This window comes from Leuciscus leuciscus, assembly GCF_965113295.1.
Source record: "Leuciscus leuciscus genome assembly, chromosome: 4".
NCBI lineage: Eukaryota > Metazoa > Chordata > Actinopteri > Cypriniformes > Leuciscidae > Leuciscus > Leuciscus leuciscus.
Window position 1 is genome coordinate 14,222,590 of NC_138728.1, and position 24,961 is coordinate 14,247,550.

The window sequence follows — 24,961 nt, forward strand, 5'->3', positions numbered from 1 at the left end:
GTAGCTACTTGTCATGTTTTGTCGACATAGGCCTAGTCCTACTGTTAGATACGTCCTCGTGTCGTGTATGTTTGACGTCAGGTAAAATACACTTCTAACTTACTAATAATGTACATTTTTGGTTATCGAAATGCTTTTAAAACACCACAGAAATATATAGGTCTACTTGTATGTTAAAAAAATAATATAGCCTACCGTTTATATACCCAACCCCCACCCATCAATCTTTTCATTTGTCTTAAGTTAAGGCAACGTATTGGTAGATACCCGTCTGCCACACACACACACACACACACACACACACACACACACACACACACACACACACACGTCTGGTTTGCTATCTCTGTGGGGACTCTCAAGACGTAATGTTTTTTGTATATTCTATTCTAACTGTATATTATATAATATACTCCTAAACATGCCCATCACAGAAAACTTTCTGCATTTTTACATTTTCAAAAAAACACATTCTGTATGATTTATAAGCTTGTTTCCTCATGGTGTCAAAAGGCATTTATTTGTCATTTGCACAGTTAACACTGGGGAAAAGTGGGCATTGAAATGCTTTGACATTAACAGGACCATACAACACACACACACACACACACACACACACACACACACACACACACACACACACACACACACACACACACACACACACACACACACACACACATGTCTGGTTTACTATCTTTGTGGGGACTCTCCATAGACTTAATGGTTTTTATACTGTACAAACAGTATATTCTATCTCCTTACACTAACCCTACCCCTAAACCTACCCATCACAGAACACTTTCTGCATTTTTACATTTCCAAAAAAACCTCATTCTGTATGATTTATAAGCTTGTTTACCCATGGGGACCTCTATTTAGGTCCCCACTGTGACACGAGTCCCCATGAGTCTGTGTGCATTCAGGTTGAAGTCCCCACCAGGATAGAAAAACAGGTACACACACACACACACACACACACACACACACACACGACTTCACCAGTAGATGGCAGTAGGTGTCTGTACCATTTACCAGCCATTCTGTTAACTCCACTGTTCAATATAAAGAAGGCTAAATAGCCTAGGCTATATATGTGTACATGGGCTCACCATTTAAATAGCTAAAGATAATTAGACCTACACTAAATGTACAAAAATCGTACCAATACAATCAGTCCAAAACAAAAACCCTATTAATTTCATCAGCCTACTACCTCAGAAATTGATGTTAGAATAATATGTGATCACTGTATAGGAAATGGGAATATTGCATTAGAATGTCTATATTTACACAGGAGATGTAGGACCATGACCAAACTACCTGATCTATTTAGAGTTGAAGTCCTCAGAAATTACACAACAGCAGGCAAAGACTCTTCTTGAATGAACATCTGGACACAACACCTGCAGATGTTTTCAAGTAGGGTAAGTTTAGCATACACTCTGTATAGAAATGTTATCACAAAAACACATCAAGGTATGCTGGTAGTTAATGCACATATTCAAGCTAAGGGAAATGAAAGAATGGCTGATATGACCAACACATCTGGCCTTTGCCTTATATTGTTAAGGGGAGTTTCTCGAAAAATCATTTCTGAAGTTTGTTTACTTCAAGGTTTACTTCAATACATCAACTATGCATTTTTACATAAAAATGTAGTACACTGTAAAAGTTGCTGCCTTAAATTTTTAAGTACAATCAACTTGGATGTTTAGGTCATTTCAACTTGGATTACATTAAATGACTTTAAAAAAAGGTTGAATCTTGTATAACTTTTTTTTTTTTAATTGCTTAACTTATTTTGATGAGTTAAAGCAATTTAAAAACATGTTGTCATAACTTATTGATCATATGATTTTTTACAGTGTACATATAAGATGAATACTGGTAAAGTTTCTGATCACTTTCTGATAATTTTTTAATTGCAGTTGTTTTAAAGTGTGATACCAAATAAGTTAGCTCCCAAAATTCTTAAAATTAAAAGTTGTTTGTGGTTCAGAACCTTAAACATCCATGTATCATTTCCATTTTACAAACAGTTCTTTATAGTGGAAACAAAATGTTCTTTAGATAATTCAGATGTTCAAATCTGTTAACAGCTGTCATTTAAAGGTTCTTTGGGGAACCCAAAATGTTCATGCAAAAACTCCCTTTTTGGAACACAACTCTTTGCTCCAAATAACTGTTCAAAAACTTGTAGATCCTCTATACTGTGAGAGTGTGTTTTATAGGATTAGCTTATGTACGTATGTTCAGTAAACATCGTGTTGCCTATATATACTGTCTCTGCATAACTGCAGTGTATGGCGCGCTGCAGACTTTCATGCGCGTGCACATGGGTGTGAAGCCGGCGCGCGCATATAACAAGGAATCATCGGTGTTCGGTTCTTTCACGAATATGATATGACCGTTTCATTTACTTCAACGTGCTCTCATCCAGAAATAGCAGTGCATAAACGCCACGCATCTGCTCCAAATAGCAGCAATGAATAGTCATTGAAGCGATAAAAACAACAATAACAACTTTACAATGTAGTTTTAACAGCTTACAAATTGAAATATAATCCTGCATATCAAACCCGGGGATATAGGAGAAAACAAACGGCTTTGTATGGAGTTGTTTTGTTTTTATTATTTTACAGCATTTCTCCGAGTGCAGAGGTGTTTCAATAGAAGTTCAGACGCCCAGATGTCATATTAATTATTACACCCGGGAATGACTGGAACCTTCCCTGAGCCTAGAGTATCATGAAAGAAAGAGGGGCTTACAAAACGCTAATTGGACTCTGCAAATGCACTGACAGAGCATGGTGGATATGTTTCAGAGAGTCCCAGCCGGAGTGAATAGAACCCACGCTTCTTTTCTAAACGCCCTTGCTGCTCTAAAAAAGGAGAAGGGGGGAAAAAGAGAGAGGGAGAGAAAAGAAAGTTGGAGGGGGCTGGGTGCTTGAATGCTGGCCTGATCTTGAATGCCTCAGCCAACTAAGAGAAATTACACAATTTATTGCCTCCCTCCCTCTCCACTCCACATGCATCGCGCGCGCACACAACACCGGCGCAGGCAAAGTCATTCAAACAAAGTTGGTTGAAAGTAATGTGCCATTATCATGCTATGAAAGAAGCGAAATTAATCGAGAGATATAATGCAAGTAAATAGAGTGAATAAATTGTCGGGAGCTTTTCTTAACGCGCGTCCACAAAATAACCCATTCGTTCCGCCTTTCCAGCTGTGATGATTTCTTATAATGACTGGCCAAATTCATCTTGCTCTGATTCCCTAAAGATTCTCTCTCTATATATGGAACAATATTATATGGCTGTAACGCGTTAACAATGTAACCGTTACCGTGACAGGCGTGAATTCATAACTAAACTATACATTTGAGTCCAGTGAAAGCAAAGTGCTTTGAATGAAGTTTGTTCACCTCTGAATGGATGTGAACAAGTGGGTCTTATTCACAGCAGCAGTTACAAATTGCTTACTATCATACGCCCAAAAATGTTGAAAGTAAATGTTCTTGATTTCTAACACCTTGAAACCATCTGTCCTCCAAACTACATTTGCTATTTTTCCCGTAAATGTCAGGTCAGGGCAAGTTGTCAAATATGTTTGAAATGTTAATTTGTTATCATTGATGCCAGTAGCTAGGCTATTTGATGGCCAAAACAATAGTTTAATAGTTTTCTCTCCTTATAGGCCACATTTTCTATGAATTGTTTTGTTTCTAAACTATTTTTCCTGTAATGACAGGTTATATTCTGCCATTATTATAAAAGCCTAAAATTTGAACAAATTCATGAACCTTCGAGTGTTTATTTAGCTGTAAATACACTACGGTCCATCGTCTCCGTAGACATGCTCGATTCTTTTTTCTCAAGCTTTGTCCGTGTTTTAACATTATTAATCGCCAGTTTAATGACGCGTTTCTCAATTAAGCGCCATAATGAAAAATCGAAATGCGCTCTTGTTTAATTTTACAAGGTCACGGGATGCCTTCATTGCAGCTCGAAGTTAAGTGTGTGCGTGTGTTTGTTCTCCGAGAAACACTTGTCATAACCGAAAAACACCTCTAGTCATTCTTTACGAGAAGTTGTTTACTCAGTGGCAGGAGCGGCACGCGCCTGGCGTACGCAAAGCAAGCGCATCTCAGGGGGCGTGGTCAGGAGAACGCGCGGCGGGCCGTCGGCGTATTGAAAAGGCCGCGCTGTTTCCATCTCCTAACTCAGAACAGGTCGAGAGTCCGGAGCACCCCTGCCCATTGAAGCCACACGTGAACGCCACGAGCAAGACGCACGGCCACTGGGCAGTCCAAAGAAACTTTTGTGCTTTCCCTCGCTCTTTTTTCCCATCCGCGAAATGGACATCACTGCCAAGATGGAAATAAGCGTAAACCAGCAGCAGTTCATGGCACCTGCCTGCTTTTTTGCTTCGCAGAGCATCCAACTCAGTCCGACCGACAGCCAGTGCAGCAACAAGTCCGCATCAAAGCAGGCGAAGAGGCAGCGCTCATCCTCCCCGGAGCTGCTCCGGTGCAAAAGGAGGCTCAACTTCGCCGGCTTCGGGTACAGCTTGCCTCAGCAGCAGCCGCACGCGGTGGCCAGGCGGAACGAGAGAGAACGCAACCGGGTAAAGCTGGTGAACAACGGCTTTGCTACTCTTCGCGAACACGTTCCCAACGGAGCGGCGAACAAGAAGATGAGCAAAGTGGAGACGCTGCGCTCGGCTGTGGAGTACATCCGCGCGCTCCAGCAGCTCCTGGACGAGCATGACGCGGTGAGCGCGGCGTTCCAGTCGGGCGTCCTGTCACCCACCATCTCCCAGAACTACACGAATGACATGAACTCTATGGCCGGTTCGCCCGTGTCCTCTTACTCTTCAGATGAGGGCTCCTACGACCCTCTGAGTCCAGAAGAACAAGAGCTCCTGGACTTCACCAACTGGTTTTGAACGTTCGTGAAAGGTTCGTATGAATCAAAACATAATTTTTGCAGCTCTTGCTGCGCTTTTACTATTTTGTTGTTCATGCAAGATATTCACCATGACATGTTCTCTTTCTAGGAAACGCATACGAATCGCAGCACTCACTTGGGAGGAACTCGGATGTCCTCCAAGAACACAGCACTGCGTTTGCGCTGCAGTCCGGTTCGGATAGACTCGAATCCACACCCAGAGATGGCCCATGCATACCGGCAAACCACGGATCCCGAGTGTCAAAGAGCCAAAGGACTAAGAGGGAAGAGCGGGGGACCAGTCCTTCCAGCGCATTCGCCCAAGAAATCTATTTTAAAATGACTTTCCACGACAGTGTGGAAATATAAACAACAATAAGCAAACGTTGTTCTTTACCTATGCTAATGTAATCAAAGAAGGTTTGCCTTGATAGACCCCCTCACAACTCTAATATGCTTCCAACTTGGCGAATTTTATTATAGGAAGTTCTATTTGTATAAAATGTTTTTTTGAAATATATTAAGCTATTTTTGTATGTAAGAGATTTATAGATGTTTTTGTACACATTCATTTTAATATGTATATATTTTTGACCTATAGCTTGCCGTAAATTGCTCATTACCTCTCGCTTATTCAGACTTATAGTCTCAAATGCATCGCAGCTGGCAATTCCCTTTACGGTTGTGGGGGTTTTAGAGGAGTGTAATACTCAAGAGTTTAAATTTCAACACCAACGTGTCTTATTTAATAGGAATTATAATTGCAATTGTAATATGACTCGAAGTGATCAAAGGTTATGCAGCTATTGTCCAAACGGAGGTGTTTTGTGTCTCCACACTGTTCCACTTTGCCTTTACAATGCTGGGGTTTGCATCTTTCAGAAAATAAGAATATGCCTTATCTCCATATTTTCTACAGTTTAGTCTCATAATAAAAGTTTCTAAAAGAAACATGTTTTCTTGAGTTTGCTTGTGTACTGCAACCTCTACTATCTTGTTGATTACTGAAAGCAATTTTATAAGAACACAGTCAAGTGTCAAGTGTAGATTTTCGTTGCACATTTTCTTTTTTATGGGCAACAAAAGTGATAAGCCTGCTAAGCCTCGGCAGTCTGCCTGTTGTCAGGCAGGAGGAGACGTGACCAGCATACTGGACCGTTTCACTGACTGCATGCGCTCATAATGAATGCCAATTTGGAGAAGACAGCACTTTTGGAAAATAAACATATTGTTGGCTCACCCTACTAACACTTTTGTGGGTGAGAATGTCAGAGAGAGCATACAGGAACAAGTACTCACATGAGAGTGCATAAACATAAGATGGCTATTTGCTTTAATTATTGTTAATAATTATAAAAACAGTGTTTTACTTAAAACGAGGGAATACGATTGTTAAAATACTGAGAAATATTGAAATATAGGACTTTTGTGGACGCACAGGGCAAGATGGTTCTTAATATATTTTTTTATATAATACAATATTTGTTAAGAAAAAAGTGTTTACATATTATGGTTTTCGTATTTTCTCCAAAAATATCAGCCTTTTAATATTTTTCTTTTTCTTTCTTTTAGCTTACAGTCTGGACAGTTACACCACCTAGGGAATTTTAACTTTAGGCCCATCAAAAATATCAAAATAACTTTTCATTCCGAAATTGTGAAAATGTTATTCATATTCAAGTAATTTTCTATTGCGTTTTAATGAAAAACTTCAAATATCCTAAAACACGAACGTGACGTCACTGACCCAAAATACAAACGTATTTAGTAAAACACTTTTGTTAAGCTTGCACATAAATAACTCACAGTCGTGAAGTTTTAAAAACAGTCGTGGAGTTTGACAGGTAAAGTGTGTGTGCGCGCGGGGCGGGCGCGTGCCTGCTGTAATGAATTGAAAGGCTCTGTCCGCGTGTGTGGCGCTCGAGTGGAGTCGGCTGAAGGCGCGTGTGCCTTTCTGACAACAGCGCGCGACACGCACTCAACAACTGCCCCTTTAAAAACACGGCGTCTGGAAGCGAGTGCTGTAGGCTATACAAGATCGAGGCAGGTGTTGAAGAAGAAAAAAAAGCATGTCCCAGACGAAAGTAGCGCAAGCATTGTTTAGGGTATAGGCCTGAGACTAAGTAGCCTACCCCAGCTTATCAATCCGCCAAAGTTTTACGCTTTTCTTAGATTCAAAACAATGTTCTTATTTTTAATTATCTCGAGCAGACAGATTCATAGCTAGTGGGCTGAAAGTTGGGAATAAACTCTCATGGCAATTCGTATCTATTTTTCCATTTTGGCGTATTGTTGGCTAATTCGTATAAAACCGTATCTCGTTCGTTTTCGTACGAGCCACTTACGTTTCCGTTTAGGGGTGGACCTTCATGCTTACATATTTTTCTTTCTAAAAAATCGTACTTTTATTCACTTTAAATTGATACGGAACTGTCACATCGTAAAATAGTTATAGGTTTTGTCATGAGATCTGTCCAGAGAAGTCAACAACTGTATTTCAATTTGGTTTTAAAACAGACCAAGTCAGTTGTCCCAGAATTTCCTGCGACTGTGTGATTCACTGTGACCCAACTTCTATGACATGTTAAACCACCATCCAAAATGAATGGGTCTGAACTGTCAACTAGCTTGGGAAATCAATTTTTGCACTTATCCATCAGTCGCTTGACCGAGCATCGTCTTATTGCAGCGTACTGGACCCATTTGTCAGTTACATTTCAATAGACAGAGCTTCATATCTATCTGGTGTGAAATTAATTTGGGAAAAGAGGCAATTCTTTTTTTCCCCTCTGAGTCCTTAAAAAATCAATGAATCAGGATCTCTGAGATGGATGAAACACATTTTCCACTTGACTTTCTGGCTTCTTGTGTCTGTCACTGAAAGATAAGCCGGGAAAACATAATAAATGATGGCTTCCATCCAATAAGTTTGCTCAAGGACATTGGTTTATAAGAGACATTGCAGAAATCATTACTAATTGTTGGTTTAGTTTACTTAGTAGTTGCTGCCTTACATTTTTAAGTACGATCAACTTGGATGTTTCAGTGATTAAGTAATTAAGTAAACTTAAATCACATTAAACTGACTTTACATTTTTTAATTGTGTGTAACATAAAAAGTTAAAAATTGCTGAACTTATTTTCATGAGTTAAAGCAATGTAAAAACATATGTTAACATTTACAGAATAATTGTGGGTTTGCTGGAGTAAAGCTGCAAAATAATCTAAATTTGTTTCGTTTTTTTCCCTCACAACTAAACACACACAGAAAGCAATGGAAATGTCTTGCTTAAACTTTTCAGTTCACCTGTTGTGAATGCGCTTTGTGTCTAACCTGAAAATTCAAACCACCAATTCCCTTTACAAACTATTCATGCTCAATCTGAACTGTGTCCAAGGGAACGGTAGCAAGCAACACAGTGTGTGTAGTTGTGCGCACAGCCCATTGGAGCCTGTCCGCGTGTCCATCCCTTTGTGGCAGAATGTTGCCTCCTCATTATGCCATGCCTGAATAGAACGGGAGCGGCAGCATGTAACCCACACTGATTAGTGATCCGGGCCCCTCTGATGTTCTCCCTGTTGAAATTCATGGGGACTTCTTGTTATCACTCCTCTCCAGCCTCCTTTCATTCTCTTTGAAAGTGCTGCCATCCTTGCCTCTCAACTTCTTCAACAGACTTTGTAAATCTAAAGATGCAGACTGTTAGACAGCACTCACTTCCTCATGAGTGCCCAGAGAGCTTTTCACAACTGTCCAATCTCAAACAGAGGACTGCGGTCATTTCTTTAGGCTAAATGAGACCGGTCGTTCTCAGTTTTTCTCGCTACCTCGATCCTTTTCAGTTTTTCCCCCTCTCTCCCCTTTCTTATACAAATGCTCACTTTTGTTATGTCTGAATGTGACGGTGCTCTCCATGCTTGTCAAAGCTCTTCTGTCCTCTTTCCCCATGAGTCCTAGTTATGGTGAGTGATTATCAGTGATGATGGGATGTTTGACGACCATGTTTGCACAAACTTTTCGCTCTCTGTACACCAAATTGTGAATTACATTTAATAAAGCCTCTAGCCTGCATGAAATATGAGCTGCTCGACTGTGGCCCTGAAGAGTGGAGAGCAAACAGTGTTTCAGTACCACAGACAGCACTCCTCTACGTTCAGCAATGACGACTCTGGCCACTGATGCAGTCTTTTGCAGTAAATGAAATCCATGGCCTATTTTTCATGAAACAGAGTGAAGTTTTGTCATTTTGACAACACAGTCAGTCAGTGTTAACCTTTTTTTTTTTTGAGAGTTATTGACATGGATGATGAAAGAATAATTAAAAAAGCATTGTTGTTGGTCACTTTTATTGATGCAGATTAAATGGGACACTTAAACATAATCATTTTGATCAGAACTTGTTTCCGTATTTATTACTTCTGTACTTAGTGCTGATTTTTAGCAGCGGAACACTATAACAAATTTCATTACTCTTAATTGTTTCTTCTTCACCAGTTGCCCCACCTGTATTCACTTTATATAATATAATATAATATAATATAATATAATATAATATAATATAATATAATATAATATAATATAAAGAAATATTTATTGAGCACCAAATCAGCATATTAGAATGATTTCTGAAGGATCAACTGACACTGAAGACTGGAGTAATGATGTTGAAAATTCAGCTTTGACAACACAGGAATAAATTACATTTTAAAATATATTCAAATAGAAACAATTATTTTAAATTGTAATAATATTTAACAGTTTTTTTTTACAGTTTTTTTATATATATATTTTTCAAATAAATGCAGCTGTGGTGAGCCTAAGAACGACTTTCAAAAACAAAATAAATCTTACCAACCCTAAACTTTTTTCAGATATGTGTATTGTGTGTATATATATATATGTTCAGTTTTTAATGTTTTGCACTGGAGTTAATATGACAAAACCATTGGTGCAAACAGTTCTTGTTGATACCATCACAGGTTACTGGAGTCATCGAAGGGGTTGGCGATCACCGAGTTGTGGATGAGGATGAAGAGAGGCAGGTGAGCAAGGAAGTCGAGAAGGTCGAGGGAGCGCAGATTGCGAAGTTCCCGTCTTACCGACGCCTCGTGCTCCGGCCTGATGCCCCCTGCCTTGAGCTCCACTAGGAGTTGCTCTGCCTCAATGCAGCCCTCTGGCGCCCCAGCACCCCCTGTCTGGGCCTCCAGTAAGAACAGGAACAACTGCTGTAGAACATGCATGCATACTCAGGTTAGTACAACAGCATCAATGTATTTAATGTCCGATCTTATGACACTTACATTAGGCATGCAGGTTTTTAGGTTTTATTTTGAGTGCTTTACTATTGCAGATGTACTTGCACTCCTGGGCAAAAAAGAAAAAGAAAAAAGGGCCAAGCCCAAAATGGCTAAATACTAAGCTTTTAATTGTTTTAACCACAAATTATTGTTCAGGAAATTAACGAAATTTAAGCAAATGCACTAATTAAAAAGCCATTGCTGTCTCAGAAATTCATCAAATAAAGAATGAAGATTTGGCAGAATATGAGAAGTTGTGTGTCACAGTGAAACACGAGTTGCATGGTGATGCTCCAGAGAAGTGTCTTTGAGATTTTTTCACTCTACCACAGTGAAGCATGGAGGAAGAGGTGTCATTGTGTGTGGAGCCTTCTTAGCCGCTGGTAATGGTGAGCTACTTCACTGTGAAAAGTCATTTAATGCTTTGGAGTACAGGAGAATATTTCAGAATGTCTTGCTTCCCACAAATGAAAAGTTGTTATCTAAAGAGGAATGATCAGATGTTGCTTTTCAACAAGACAATGCTCCTGCCCAAACTGCAAAGACAACCAAGAAGTGGCTTGAGAACAAGTCCATCAGGCTCATGTTTTGGCCTGTCAGAGTCCAGATTTGAACCCTATAGCGAATATTTGGTCTCACATTAAACTCAAACGAACTGGGAGACATTTTTCAACTATGAACTGTTTTAAACCATTAACATTGAGTGGAACAACACTGACTCTCCTTCCTGTAAAAAGCTGTTTGCAAGTTTACCCACATGGCTTAAACATTCACAGAAAAGTGAAGGCTATTCCGTATTTGTGCATTTTTTGTTAATTATCTGACCAGGGATTTGAGATAACATTTTTTAACAGACTACTAAATATTTTGCCATTTTTGGTTTGGCCTTTTTTTGGTAGTACTACCAAAATAAAATAAAATAAAAACTTTTTGAATCAACTCTAATTACAAGGTATTTTCCTGGGCTTTAACTTGTGGTACATATCAGCACGGGTCTATACATATAACCCTCCAGTACAAATCCATTGTGAGTGAATACATTCATTTGGCCCGAGTCATCACCTATTGCACACTTCTGGATAGTCAGGGCACTGATGTCGCTATAACCTCTATGTTTGTGTGAGAGAGTGAAAGCGTATGCTGGGTTCACACGTGTGCCAGAGGGGGCTCAAATTACAGCGGCCTTTTCCTACTCTTCTGTGAGCGCACCTGTTTGCACAGTTAAATGCATCCGAGGTAATGACTAAAAGTGAGTGTATGTGTGTGTGTCCTGTAATCCCCTGGCAAAGTGCCCACTCCTCTCTCCTCTCCCTCGATAACAATTCAAGCCCAGCTCACTCTGTAATTAGCCTCCCCTCTCCACCTAACCCCTAGACCAGGCAGGGGCTCAGTTTCCCCAGCCTCCGCCATCAACTTTTATGTCTCTACGCTTTTCAGCAGCCGGCCCTTTCTGTTCAATGGGTCTGGTCGGGTCTTTCCACTGAATGGCCACCTTATACCTCTGCTTTATCCGAGATGAGCAGTATGTCTTTGCTTGATTACAGAGCACGCTGCACTGGATGTACACTGACGGCCACTTTAATGAGATTACAGCCTGTAATCCATGAATACGAGGGAGGGGGAAAGGCTGAAGGAAAAATGAGAGAAAATGCCATTTCTCTTTTTTACTCTGCCTCTCAATGAACATGCAAGGTGCTTGACGGAAACAGCTAGTTTTACTAAGCCCGCGTTTGAGTTGGCCTTTAAAGTGTTTTATGGTCTCCATTTCACTGTAATTAGTTCCTACTGAGAGAGGGAGAGGGAGAAAGAGGGACAGAATTGCCAAATGAACAGGAACAGTTTGCTATGAAGCAAGTATGACAGATGACGATAAATATCATTATTATCAATAGAAAACAAACCTTGGCTTTATAAAGCTTCATCTCCAGAGACTTGAAATCCATCTTGCTGACGAGGGAGCGCATGAAATCACTGTGAATCAAAAGAGAAGTCTCTGAGATTTTTGATATTTGATCATATTATATATATCATTATATTCTATTATATATATATAATATATAAATTATGAGAATAAAAAAAATTATCAAAATTTATCAGAGGTCGATGGGGTTATGCAAGGATATCTGGTAAATGTTAGTGTATTTTGGCGGGTACTTTTTCCAGAGAAATCATGTGGCACGTTGTTTTGGGTGGGGGTGAGGGGGGCAATGATGCTAAAGTGTTCTGAGCCCATTGTGGTTGCTCATTATGGCCTGTCCCCTAAAACAATGATCTCGGACACAGGGCCAACCCGCCACTATAACGGATAAATAAAACCCTGCCCCAGTGTGAGGAGGGTGTTTAGGGGACACGCTCTGGAGCAATGTGACCAATGCACATCTACACAAATATACACTTGCACGCGCACACACTGGGATAATTGCTCAGAGGCAGCGCCTATTCAGTCGGGACAGAACTCCACTGTCCAGCGTGTGGCACAACGATGGTCATCCCTGTGCTAACGAGCCCCTCCGTTCAGAGAGCATGCTGGGAGGAGAATAGCTTCTGGTACGCCACCCTCAGACAAACCGCTATTGGCCCGTTCATCCGGGCTTGCGGTGAGACAGGGGGTTTGATGGGAATGAGGAGAGACAGGCCAGCTAATGATCATTAATTGCACTTGGTTTGCAGAAAAAGAGCCCAAACTGCACCGTGGATAATAGCCGGGGCAAAAGAGAGCGCACCAGAGACAGAGAGGAGGATAATAGCAGCTCTAACCCATTTCTATTGTTGCGCCCCATCACCGCGGACCTCGTGCTTACGTAATTGCCAAAGTTTTGGCGGTTCTTTGGCGGTTTGCAAGATATGGTTGGATTTTGGAGGGGGGCAGACGGGTGACCCACTTAAAGTTTGGGTGGAGTTGTTTTGACAAGCAGGTTTTGGCGGTAAGTGTGTTTATGTTTTGGACTGGGTCAGAGAGTGCAAGAGAGAGAGAGAGAGAGAGAGAGGCGGGATGCTAAAGGAGGTCGGTTCAGGTTTCCCTCCGTTTTTTCATTCTGAATTGGTGCAGTGAGTCACGCATTGACTCGCAGGGTTGAATCAGTCCAATTAAGCCATAGATTTACTGTTCTCGTCACTGGAACTGAACCTGCGGACACTCAGGCCACACGCAGCCCACCCAGGACGCTTCTACCTTCCAACCCACAAAAATCACACAGGTGGATGAAAACACGTTGTTTTTAGGGATTGCTGCTGCTAATATCAGCCTCTGTATGGAAATACAGGGTTTAATCACATGACCAGCTCCAGGAGAAAGTGCCAAAGCACTGACAGATGGCGAGAGCAAAAGGTGACAGGAGAGATTTTGGACATTCACGCAAAAAAACAAGCAGTCGGACTGGATTTTGTCATTCTACGAGGGTTATTACCAGTGTAATGAGTGAACATGGGTGTATATCAGCTAATGAATGGGGTCAAATCCATATCAGGGTTCAGAAGAGGTTGATGGAAAAGGTTAAAGCACATAAATGTCTCTATTGTGTCCATTCCAAAGAAACAGCCTTGTTCCTTTTCATTTGTTGCATTTGTCCACTAGCATAGGGAAAGGCATCGCTCACATGCTCAAAGAGCAATGCCGTAAATCAGCGAAGAGGCGTGACCCCAAATCCCCTCGCACACATAACCCAAGAAACCCAGAATGGGCCCCTGCGTTGAGTGGAAGCTGTTAAAGATCCTAAAAAAAGTGAGCAGGAATGAAAGAGCCTGTGTGTGGGAATCTCTGGCATATGGGCTGTAGTGTAGCATCACAGCCAAATGCCCCCAAACCCTCATCACAGTAATGGACTTCAACACGACACACGACCGCCCAGGCTGTCATGGGTCACCCTCGAATCGCATGGCAGGAAGACAAGTGCTAGTGTGCAGGGACATTGTGTTGTATTATTGTAAAATTGAACGGTATAGGTGCTACAAACGGATACACACAATTGTCGGTCCTCCATGTGCTCCTACACACAAACACTCATGAACTACCCATCCTTATTTATGGAAGGTCAGTGACTCCTCTTCTAATGCTATTGTGTGTGTTGAATGCTTGGCCTGTCGACTCACTCTAATGTGGCTATTTTCTGGGCCAGACTGGCCACTACAGCAAACAGGCGCAGATCCGTAAGGCCTTCTGTCACTCTGAAATCAACCAGCTCCAGAATCTGAGAACAGATCATACTTATTTAAATACATATAAATATATATTTAAAATTGCAATTTTTCAATGCAAACACAACACAACATTCTATCTTACTTGTTTTATTTTAATTTTAATTTTATTATATATAAAACATAATAGTAATAATAGTATTAACAATCAGAATAAATACAATTGTATTATTTCATTTTTATATATAAAATTATTATAGATAAATGAAAAACAGGCAGTAACTGAATTTTGATTAAAAGAGATTTTTAGCAATCATGTCAGTAGTAATTAATTAAATCAAAATGATCAAATGATGCAGAAGAGTCTCACAACCAGGCTTATATTCAGTTGTATGGTGTAGACAAGTTTGTTTGGTGTAGATAAGGGCCCTGCAAGATGAGGAATTCTACTATGCAAACTACGTTCGGCACAGATTTTCAGGGTGTGTGTGCGCAGTTACTTTGATTTGCATGAATCCTTTAGTGAATCGGGTGCTAAAAACAAAACAGACAGTACATGCAAATAAAATGCGCTATCAGCGGTCCCAAATATTTTTTTGTGAATTGCCTCCAGACATTGAGGTAAAAAAAGAAAGACAGGCAGATCATATATTTTTCTGTGAAGGCAGCGTTCACCCTGTACACATATATTTCCTCTTCTTCAGTCAGAAGTTCTGGGGGAATGATCTCTTTCAGGGCAAGTAGCACTTGGATACAGCTCAGATAACCATCTCCATCGCTATCAGCCTGCAGGCAGAGTATACAGTTAAAGACAGTTGATTACTGTCATTACCAATATGAAAATGAGCAAAACAGTTATTTTTGATGAGAAAATTGTGGGATTTTCTTTTACTCACGGCCTCAAAAGCCCTTTTGTACACTGACAGCTTCTCCTGATTGAGGATGCAGTACTTTGCCAGAAAATCGACTGCAAATCAAGCACAGAAATGTATTAAAATGTAGGTTACAATCTACAATACACAACAGTTAACTTGAACTATGATCCATTTACAGCATTTATACATATGTATATACACACACACACACACACACACACATATATATTGTTTAACTATTATATATTGTTTATACGATATATATAAATATATATATATATATATATATATATATATATATATATATATATATATTAAATACAGGTAAATTAACTAACAAATACAACCTTATTTTAAAGTGTTGCCAAAAACGTGCATACAAAAGTTACATTTATTGCTAAATGTGGATTTACCATGGTTTGAATTTTAGTTTTCTAGAAAGTTTAAGTTTAGTCTAGAGTGAAAGGAGAAAGAGAGTCTACTAAAGATTATGATTTAAATATGTGAGTCAGAAACTACAATCAACGATAGATGCACACTATAGTTTGGGGTCTGTAAGATTTTTTAATGTTTTTTAAAGAAGTCTCTTATGCTCACCAAAGCTGCATTTATAACCCAAAACACATAAAACTGTAATATTGTGAAATATTATTGCAATTTAAAATAACTGTTTTCTTTGAATATATTTTCAAATGTAATTTATTCCTGTGAAATTTTCGGCATCATTACTCCAGACTTTAGTGTCACACGATCCTTCAGAAATCATTCTAACATGATGATTAGATGCTCAAGAAACTTTATGCATGATTGTCAATGTTGAAAACAGTTGGTCTGCTTCATTAATACAAAGTTCAGAACAGCATTTATTTGAAATAGACATCTTTTGTAACACTGCAAATGTCTTTACTGTCACTTTTGATCAATTTGATGCTGCCTTGCTAAATAAAAGTATTAATAAAAATAAAACATCTAGCCTGAAGAACAACACCATAGAAAATCTAAAGCCATGTATTTTACTATTTACCATCAATTGAGTCCAACCACATAATGAAGCATTAAGTACAGGGAAAGGCAGAAACTCAACCATTTGGCCACAGAGGGACAGACAGATGGGAATGACTCAGATGAGTTAGGAAAAGAGGATCAGAACAGGAAAGTTAAAAAGAAAAAGAAGGAATAGGGAGGAAAGAAATCTGTGGAGAGCTCATTTAAGCTGCTGCCACTCCAATACATGAAACAAATGAGAATGATAGACAGAATCCACTGAATAATGGATCTATTCATCAGCGATGCAGAAGAATAGGATGGAAAGAGTTGATATCAGTGTGGATTTAAAGCACTGGGCCCAATGAGCTGCGGCCTGCTCACAGGGGTCCGATTCAATCTGCCATTTATCAGCTTACCCCTAATCAAACCCGGGCCTTGCATGGCCTCTTCCATTCTCATGCAAAGTGTTACATTCGCATGTAGTCAACTTGACTTGTTAAGGCCTGATTGATCAAAACCTCTCAGTCCAGGGACGCACATCTGTTTGCAAATAACTGCGGCTAGCGAGAGCTCTGGTGCCACCCCGGTCCCTCTGCAGCGCTTGGATTTAGCTTCAAATCTGAAACAGTGATCTGTTCGGATCATTGAACTGATCTGTATTCACTGACTCTCTTTTTATGTGCACTCATCTGTCTCAGATGCTCCCAAGACACTGAATCTGCTGGCCTGGTCCTGCTGCCACTGTTTAGATCTGATCTGTCTGGGTTGCACATGTGTATTGGTCTGGATTTTCACTATATGAGACATGCAGCTAGGACACTTTTAGAGAAGTGTGTGTTCTACATGTCTACTAAAATATGGCCCATGGAAAAAACATGCTTGATGCAGCCAGAGTTGTGACATGCGAGTGGTATACAATACAAGCAGTTTAGGAGAAGCAGGTTTGAATATGGCATGGCCCAACCGTGTTTCCCCTATCTACCCCAATTTCCTGTTTATCTCCATTGACTTGTTCCCTTTTTTAGTCTTGTTGTCCAGTAAAAATAAGCTTACATGGTTTTAGATATTATTTATTTATGTACCCCATTCACATTTGTTTGTTTCATTTATTTATTTGCTTATTTTATTATTTTCTTTATACTTTATTTATCCAGTTCACTTTGCTTAAACCTAATTGTTGTTTTTTTTGTTGCATTTTACAATTTTTCTTTTAAGCTTATTTATTTACCATTGCACATTTTTAAGCTTAAACTTAATTTATTTATTTATTTTTGCTCATTTAAAATTTTTCTGTCCGTCTATCTTTCATTTTTCAATCCATCCATCCATCCATCTATGCTCCTGCCATTTTTTCTTTTTTAGTATAAACATAGATTTATGCTTAAAACAAGAAAAATATTTTCCAATGAGGCAAGGAAAATAAACTTAGATATTCTTTATAAATTAATCTTAATATAGTCTAAAAGTTTTATTTTAAAGTCTGAAAGTTTGCCATTTTTTAATTTAAAATGTATCTAGTGGGTTATCTAAAATATGACCCAAGGATTTTAGATCACTGGTATTGGAAAACACAAATTAAGAAAATTATTTTTTGCTGTTTTTTGTTTTGTTTGTTTTTTTGGTAAAAAGTCAACAACTTTATTTTTGTAATCTGTGTTTTGATGAAGTCACCTACAGTCTGGTTTACAAATAAAACACACACTTTGTGGTATTTTTTTTTAGGCATATCAGTTATCATTGTTCTCACTTACTAAAATATTAAGCATATATACATATTTATGTACGCCTGCACCACTTTCTGACTGTCTGTAATTCCACCAAATTCCTTATTTTACCTCCTCCCGAGGCCTTTGAACTTCACTATAGTCCTCTGTTAAACTCCACTATAGATGTCTTTTAGACCCCACCAGAGTGCTGCATCCCAGCTCAGGCCACCGGTCCACTCAGAGATTTGTGGCTCATGGTGTGTGTGTGTGTGTGTGTGTGTGTTTTGGGGGGGCTCTATGCCATGGAATCAAGGGAACAAAAGGTGCAGTGGAGTGAGAGATTGAGGGAGGAAGCACAGGCAAACGTGCGGGAAGGGGGATGGAGGGGGCACAAAGCTCCTGGGCTAACGCCTCCCGCCTGATAGCCTTATCTGATTCTGCTTCAGCGGCTGATGGCTTTTTTTTCCACCCTGGGCTTTGCTGCACACAGGTTTGGCCCTTTGGTGTGAAGCCTAGCAGAAAATGTTAATCAAGAGAAGAAGTCTTAAAAAAAGAGGTGGAGAGAGAGAGAGAGAGAGAAAGTGAGATTGCAAGAACAGAACTTCTCTCGTAATCTGTAATGGGAGTGACGGCAATTCAGTAGCAAATGGAAGCCAGGGAAAAAGGGAAGTGTGACAGGGGTGACGAGAGCCGGGCGACGTGCACCCCGTCAACCACATTTGCACGTTTGTGCTTTGTTGCTCTCTTTTTTTTTTTGACAGAGTCACTCCTCTACGAGGGCTGACGGCCTCAAGCCGGAATCATTCTATGCAAAAGGCTGAAGACGCCATAGAAAACTGCAGTCACATCCCATTTAACACTCACTCTTCAGGACAGAACTTCACAGCTGTTTCACTGCAATGCACTGATTGCACGTCCTTTCACGTCTATAGCCAATGAATAATGGATGTTTATTTTTACTATTCAGTGTACAGTTATTTCTTACTGTCTTAGAACATATAGGCTCAACGTTTTAACTTTTCTTTCTTTTGCCTTAAAATAAGTTTGTCATGAAGGCCAATGATGCTACATTCTGACACACATACAAACACGCACTCCCGCTCAAAAATAACACTATCATCCATACACAGAGACTCATTGTGCTTTATGGGGGTCCTTTTGTACCCGTGTTTGTTTGTGTTCTATATTTAATCCTGTAGCTTAATTGTTTATGTTCATCATCATTCAGAAAGACTCCCTTACATAGTTTACTAATAAGGTCAAACTGAATCTGCAGACTATGACCTCTTTTCTCAGATTGGGGTTGCTCTACATACAGTAAATGTCAAATAATGACAGTAGCTATCAAAAATGTATGTGCTGAGCGCAATAACGGTCAAACCAAGCTATAAGCACTTTAAGCCTTTTGGATTTTTAGAAAATAAACTTTCTTAAAGCACATTTCATGCTCACTATTTTAATTGTCTACTAACAATGTCCAACAGTGGACATACATGCAGAACTTGACATTTTATTTCATGAACATGAACATGAAATAACATGAAATAAAATACAATTTTATTTCATGAACATTTCCACCACAGTGTCATCTCCACCATATATTGTATATTGTGTTTAATTCTGGTGGAAATAATTTTTGGGGGGAAAAATGGAAGGCTCTTTTGCCTTGTCAAGGCTAATTTCATGTTTTCTGCATCTTAAATGCATACAATTAAATAATATTACACACCTAAATTTACATATTTAAAGTGTCATTGGAACATGAACATTATGTTCGCAAGTGATATTTCCCCGTTTTCATCTCAAACTCTCTCCTGTCACTGTTTCCTTTTGATAAAACTTTATTAGGGCCATCATTTTTGTACATGATGGAAATGATGCCAAAATTGACTGAAAGTTTTTGTGTGTGTGTGTGTGTGTGTGTGTGTGTGTGTGTGTGTGTGTGTGTGTGTGTGTGTGTGTGTGTGTGTGTGTGTGTGTGTGTGTGTGTGTGTGTGTGTGTGTGTGTGTGTGTGTGTGTGTGTGTGTGTGTGTGTGAAAATTGGAACATCATTTTATATTTATTTTAATAAATACTCAAAGAGTTTATAACTTTAAATAAAGTAATTCTTTTTTTATTTTTATGATGGATCTTCATAATCTAATGTCTAGGTCTGGAACAAGGATACAACAAAGTCTATAATTTTTTCATATAGCAAAAAATATATTAAAAAAGATTCTATTACAACCTCTGAAACATAAAAAGTGCCTGTAGTTGCTACATCTTTGACACTTAATGGTTTCCAAACATCCAACTGAAAAATTCAATATATAATTTCCAGTTTCAACTTTTGTGTCTGATGTTAAAGAGATATGAGGTCCTAAAAGTATTTGGTCACCTGAGACTCACTTCGAAAAGTATGAATTTGATTGCATTGATTAAAATTATCAAAATAAAATGGCATTCACAGTATTTTAAAGAAATATACCACAAACCAATCTTTCAAACAAAACATTTCATAAAAATAAATTTGTTAGGTTTAGGTCTCAAATTATATATGTGTGCGTGTGTGTGTGTGTGTGTGTGTGTGTGTGTGTGTGTGTGTGTGTGTGTACCACAGCCTACACCACACACACATTGTATGCACTCTGTATGCCACGTGCGGGCCACTGTGGTGCTGACCCAACTGACAAATAACTTACACGGGCTGTCCAACTCTCTGCTGTGCTCCTTGATTTTTAAAAATTTGGCACTGTACTTTGGTCCCTTTGAACAAGTGCAGGGGGGAAATTTTGGCAGACCTCTCGAAGCAAGCTTTGTTGTTGGCCGCCGGACACTTGGCTCCGCCCCTTTACTGCCCATTAAAAGGAGGGGTGAAAAACAAACAAAGACACACACAGGCAACACACTCCTCCTGCTGGCTGCATGCCACGCACTCTCAAACACACATACACACAGACAGACCACAATCCCTCACAAACCACTACACCCTGATCTCCACTGATAACTCCACAAAGGGCAAATCATCTGTTATAACTTATCTACAACGATAACCCCACAATGGTCAAATCATCTGCTATTATTGCCACGGCTCTCCTTGACATTGTCCCTTTATTAAGGGCATTGTGGAAAAGCCCACTCTGTTTGGATGCCGCATAATAGAGTCTTTGACAGGTTCACTTCTCTCCCTCTCGCTGTGAGCTTTGAAAACAGCGAGCATATTCCATGCTTCGTGCTTGTCAATAGCGGGACTGTTTGTTTGCCTAGTCACTCTGAGCTAATAGTAAACACACACAGCTACTCCATCCTTTAGCACTGCGCAAATAGCACTTACATAAAGCCACTGTACCACTAACACACACATATATACACACACTTTCTGGCCTTTCAGGATGCTGAGCTTTTGAAGAAGCCATTCATCAGTGAGAAAACAACAAATGAGCCACATAGTCAGCCTCCTATATGGTCTGAACACTAACCACTGGCAGACTTGCAAACAAGCAGGGTGGGGCAGTTTCAGGTCTACCAGGTGTTCCCCTTCAATGCTAACATTTATCAGAGATCTCCACTTTCTCCAAGTGACCAGAAGAAACATAGATAAGGGCTATGTTTGGAATAGCATTCTACTCATACTATTTTTACAGAATGCAGTGTGTACTAGCCTACTGTGTGCAGTATGCAAACTTTCTGCAACCAGAATCTCGTACTGTCAGAGGACTGGATATTGTATGTTCTATAAAGTATACATGTAGTATGAATACAGTTCACACATACCAAAAACAGCTATTCCACTCTTCTCTAATATTTACATATGTTCTGACTCCTCTCCTGTAACCTCATGGGACATCCCATTGGATGTGCACTTCAGAAACAAATCATAAATAGTAGGCCATCCAAGTATCTTTTGCCTACAGTATTTAATGAATACTGCACAATCAGACACAACTCATTTGACATACTGCTTTTGGTATACTATATAGTAGGGAAATATGCATACATTTGGATTTATAAATGAAGGCTATGATCAAAATATCATATTGTCATATTATGTCTGCAGTATATATATATAGTGTGCACAGTAAACACATTTTCTGTATGCATGAATCCTACTACACTTGGCCATGAGTCTCACTGCATTGCACTCAACACATCAGCAAAACTTTGTGGGCAAAAAAAAGGTCCATTGTCTATTGTCAATAGCATAGCAAATTGTCAATTTCAACCCAAGCACCTTTTTGTTGGTCATTGCAGAGAATTCACATGAAAATGAGTTTAATCTGGATGGGAAACTCCCAATCGTACGGATTCCCATAATGACTGTATTTCGGCATATTTTTAAAAGGTAAAATAAGGGAACAAATTAATACAACATGACTTGAACTAAAACAAGAGACTTTTTTTTTTACTAAAATGAGGGAACAAATTAATATGTTGAGGAATCTAATTCTTAATTCTTAAGGCCACAATATCTATTGTTTTTTCTTCGTCACATCACGTGAAATATACTAATTCACCTTTTTTATTACGCTAGAAGCCACGCACTGATTTAAACGTGAGGTCAGATGAAAATAATGTAGCACACTATTTGAATTTCACATACTTAAAAAAATAAAATAAATAGTAAGCAATATATACAGTACTGTCCAGTATGTAGTATGCTAGTATTCTATTCTGAATGCAACCATGAACACTAAAAAAACAAACAGTGCTATACATACAGCCAAACACTGAATACCTGCTGCAGGTAGGGGCCATAGAAAGGGAAACCCCAAAAACAGAGAGGAAAGAAGGGGAAAACTGAAAGAACAGGAAAGGCCAGACCTATTTTGGGACACTTGCCATTTGTGCTTTGATGTTCTGGTCAGTATGGAGAGAGTGGGTACGAATCATGTCCAATTAGGGCTTTTGCGCCCCTAATGAGGAGCCACACTCACACGTGTCTGAGAGGCCTCACACATATTCATACACACAATTTATGGTGAATGCCGTCTCGTTCTGAGGGAATCCTATAGAAATAATTGGTACAGGAGAACAAGCGAAATGTAGAGTCATTCTGAAACATTAACATTTTCAGCACATTTCTCTTTACTTTCTCCCTTTCAAACTCCTCTCACTTTCATCCACACACACACAAAGAGCAACACTCATCTCTGATGTGAGCGACAGCTGCATGCTTCCTCCTCTTGTGCTTGATTAGGAGCTGAAGGGACCTGTCCAATCAGGCCTATTCACACAATACCCCTGCATTCACACAAGCCCCGTGACCTCCCGTGACCCTGCTGGGGCTCCGCCCCTTCACCTTGACCTTCAGTACACACCCTCTCTCTCCTCAGCACTCCAAACCGCATATCCAATCATGAAAATGGCCAGCAAATTGGGACCATTGGCGTAGATTGGCAGAACGGCACTCGAAAGCACAGCTAATTAAAAAATCAAGTGCAAAGCTCCAAGCTCAAAACTAAACAAGAGATGGTGGGACGACTGGAGTGTGTACACAGTGTCAAATTACAGCGGTGGGGTTCTCTGTTTGAATGCTGTGAGCGTTTTTGTTGTCCTTAAAATGAAAATGGTGGCCTACTGAAAGGACCTTATCAATCATCAGTTTAAATTGCCAGTTCACAATGGCAGATTTGTAATAAGCGACTTGGAAATTATGTCATAATACATTCACCGTATTAGTCTGAGAATTCAGAGCGGTTTTCATATGGATTTGTACTTACAGTCCTCAAACTTGGCGCAAGGGCTCTGATGAGTGGGCTCTGTCAGGTCTTTTCCATCCCGCAGTTTGGAGTAAATCTCCAGGGCTTTATTCTTCCTCGCCTCTGTCTTCTTGATCTCCTTCTTCCTCTTCCTCTTCTCTCGGAGTCTGTCGGACCTGTTCCTGTGCTTTTCAGCATGGTCACTCCTCTCTGGGCACTGCAGGACCAGAATGGTCCCCTCGTTTGCTGGGCTTTCTTTAATTTAGCAGACATTAATATAAATTAATAATAACATTTAAATCAATTTAAAAATAAATATACATTGTTCACAAAATGCATTTTTTATAATCATATAATATATTGCATTTTTTTAAATAATAATAATTTTGAAACAAAAATATGAGGAATTGTTTGTATATCTCACTTTTAAAAAATGGCTTCAAAGTGAAAAAAATAATCGTGATTTCTTGCCAATCTTTAGAAAGCAGAATGCAATAGTAATAATGGAAAATTCATCAAATGTTCGATTTCTTTCAAATTTCTTTTAGACTTATTTATAATTATTTAGAGCCCAAATCCCTGCTTTATGGCCCAGGAAAGATGGAGACCACCCATAACAATGTTCTGCTGCGCTGACCTGTAATATTCTGTTTTCTTCTAAATGCTACTTCTAATCTAAAATTAATTTTGTGCATTTTGAAACATACAACAGTGATAGAATTAGATGTATTTGTTTAATTTATCAACGGGTGAGACAATGCTTTCCTTCTTTTTTGTACCTTTACTTGGCTTTTTCTGTGAATTGGATACCAATGGGTTGTCTGTGGCAGAATTCTCAAATGTTCCCCTTATCTCTTCCATTCAAAATGTACTTATTCTGTTTCCTTCCTCCTTTACACTTCATAATCACATTTTCTGTCCTTCCTCAAAGACACCATTTAAAAGCAAAATGCTCTCTTGAGAGACCTGGAGGTCTGTTAATTTACCAGCGGTCCCAAATTAGCAGCTTTCATTAGAACTCATTGAGAAGTCCTCACAAAGCACTTCCTGCGTTTAGAGACACAAAGAGTGAGATCGATTAAGCACTGAACCGGTGGGGGTTTCTGGATTGTGTGTTCTTCAGCATTTAAATCTAAAACACTGGACTGTAATGTGGCTTTGTGCAACAGTGTGAGAGAGAGGAGAACGGGAAAATCAGCTCTCGTTCTCATTAACACAACTGCACATGAATTCCAGGGGTCAGTTTGTTAATTATTCGACCTCGTGTTTCTACATTTGCAATTACAGAATGCGCTAGTAAATGTACAATAGTAAATGTCTTTGAGAGAG

The 24,961-nt window shown here is 39.4% G+C and overlaps 2 protein-coding genes across 4 annotated transcripts in view; one reads left to right on the forward strand and one right to left on the reverse strand.

Moving 5' to 3' along the window:
• Positions 1 to 4,187: 4,187 nt before the first annotated feature.
• ascl1a (achaete-scute family bHLH transcription factor 1a) lies at positions 4,188 to 5,895 on the forward strand. Its single transcript, XM_082168154.1, has 2 exons — positions 4,188 to 4,964; positions 5,063 to 5,895. The coding sequence occupies exon 1, from the start codon at positions 4,361 to 4,363 to the stop codon at positions 4,949 to 4,951; it is 591 nt and encodes a 196-aa protein (XP_082024280.1). The 5' UTR covers positions 4,188 to 4,360; the 3' UTR covers positions 4,952 to 4,964; positions 5,063 to 5,895.
• Positions 5,896 to 9,283: 3,388 nt separating this feature from the next.
• LOC309497541 (uncharacterized protein) overlaps positions 9,284 to 24,961 on the reverse strand; it is a 48,699-nt gene continuing 33,021 nt past the window's right edge. For all 3 annotated transcript variants that reach the window (XM_082167797.1, XM_082167796.1, XM_082167795.1), the window contains exons 11-16: positions 23,654 to 23,887; positions 15,282 to 15,352; positions 15,061 to 15,171; positions 14,341 to 14,438; positions 12,153 to 12,222; positions 9,284 to 10,179 (exon numbers count right to left, since the gene is read on the reverse strand). In XM_082167797.1, the coding sequence (XP_082023923.1) occupies positions 9,928 to 10,179; positions 12,153 to 12,222; positions 14,341 to 14,438; positions 15,061 to 15,171; positions 15,282 to 15,352; positions 23,654 to 23,887 (836 nt within the window). In that variant the 3' untranslated portion in view covers positions 9,284 to 9,927. The remainder of the gene's footprint in view (positions 10,180 to 12,152; positions 12,223 to 14,340; positions 14,439 to 15,060; positions 15,172 to 15,281; positions 15,353 to 23,653; positions 23,888 to 24,961) is intronic.

Coding starts and splice junctions, on each gene's coding strand:
- ascl1a (XM_082168154.1), top strand. CDS start 4,361: ATGGACATCACTGCCAAGATGGAAATAAGCGTAAACCAGCAGCAGTTC.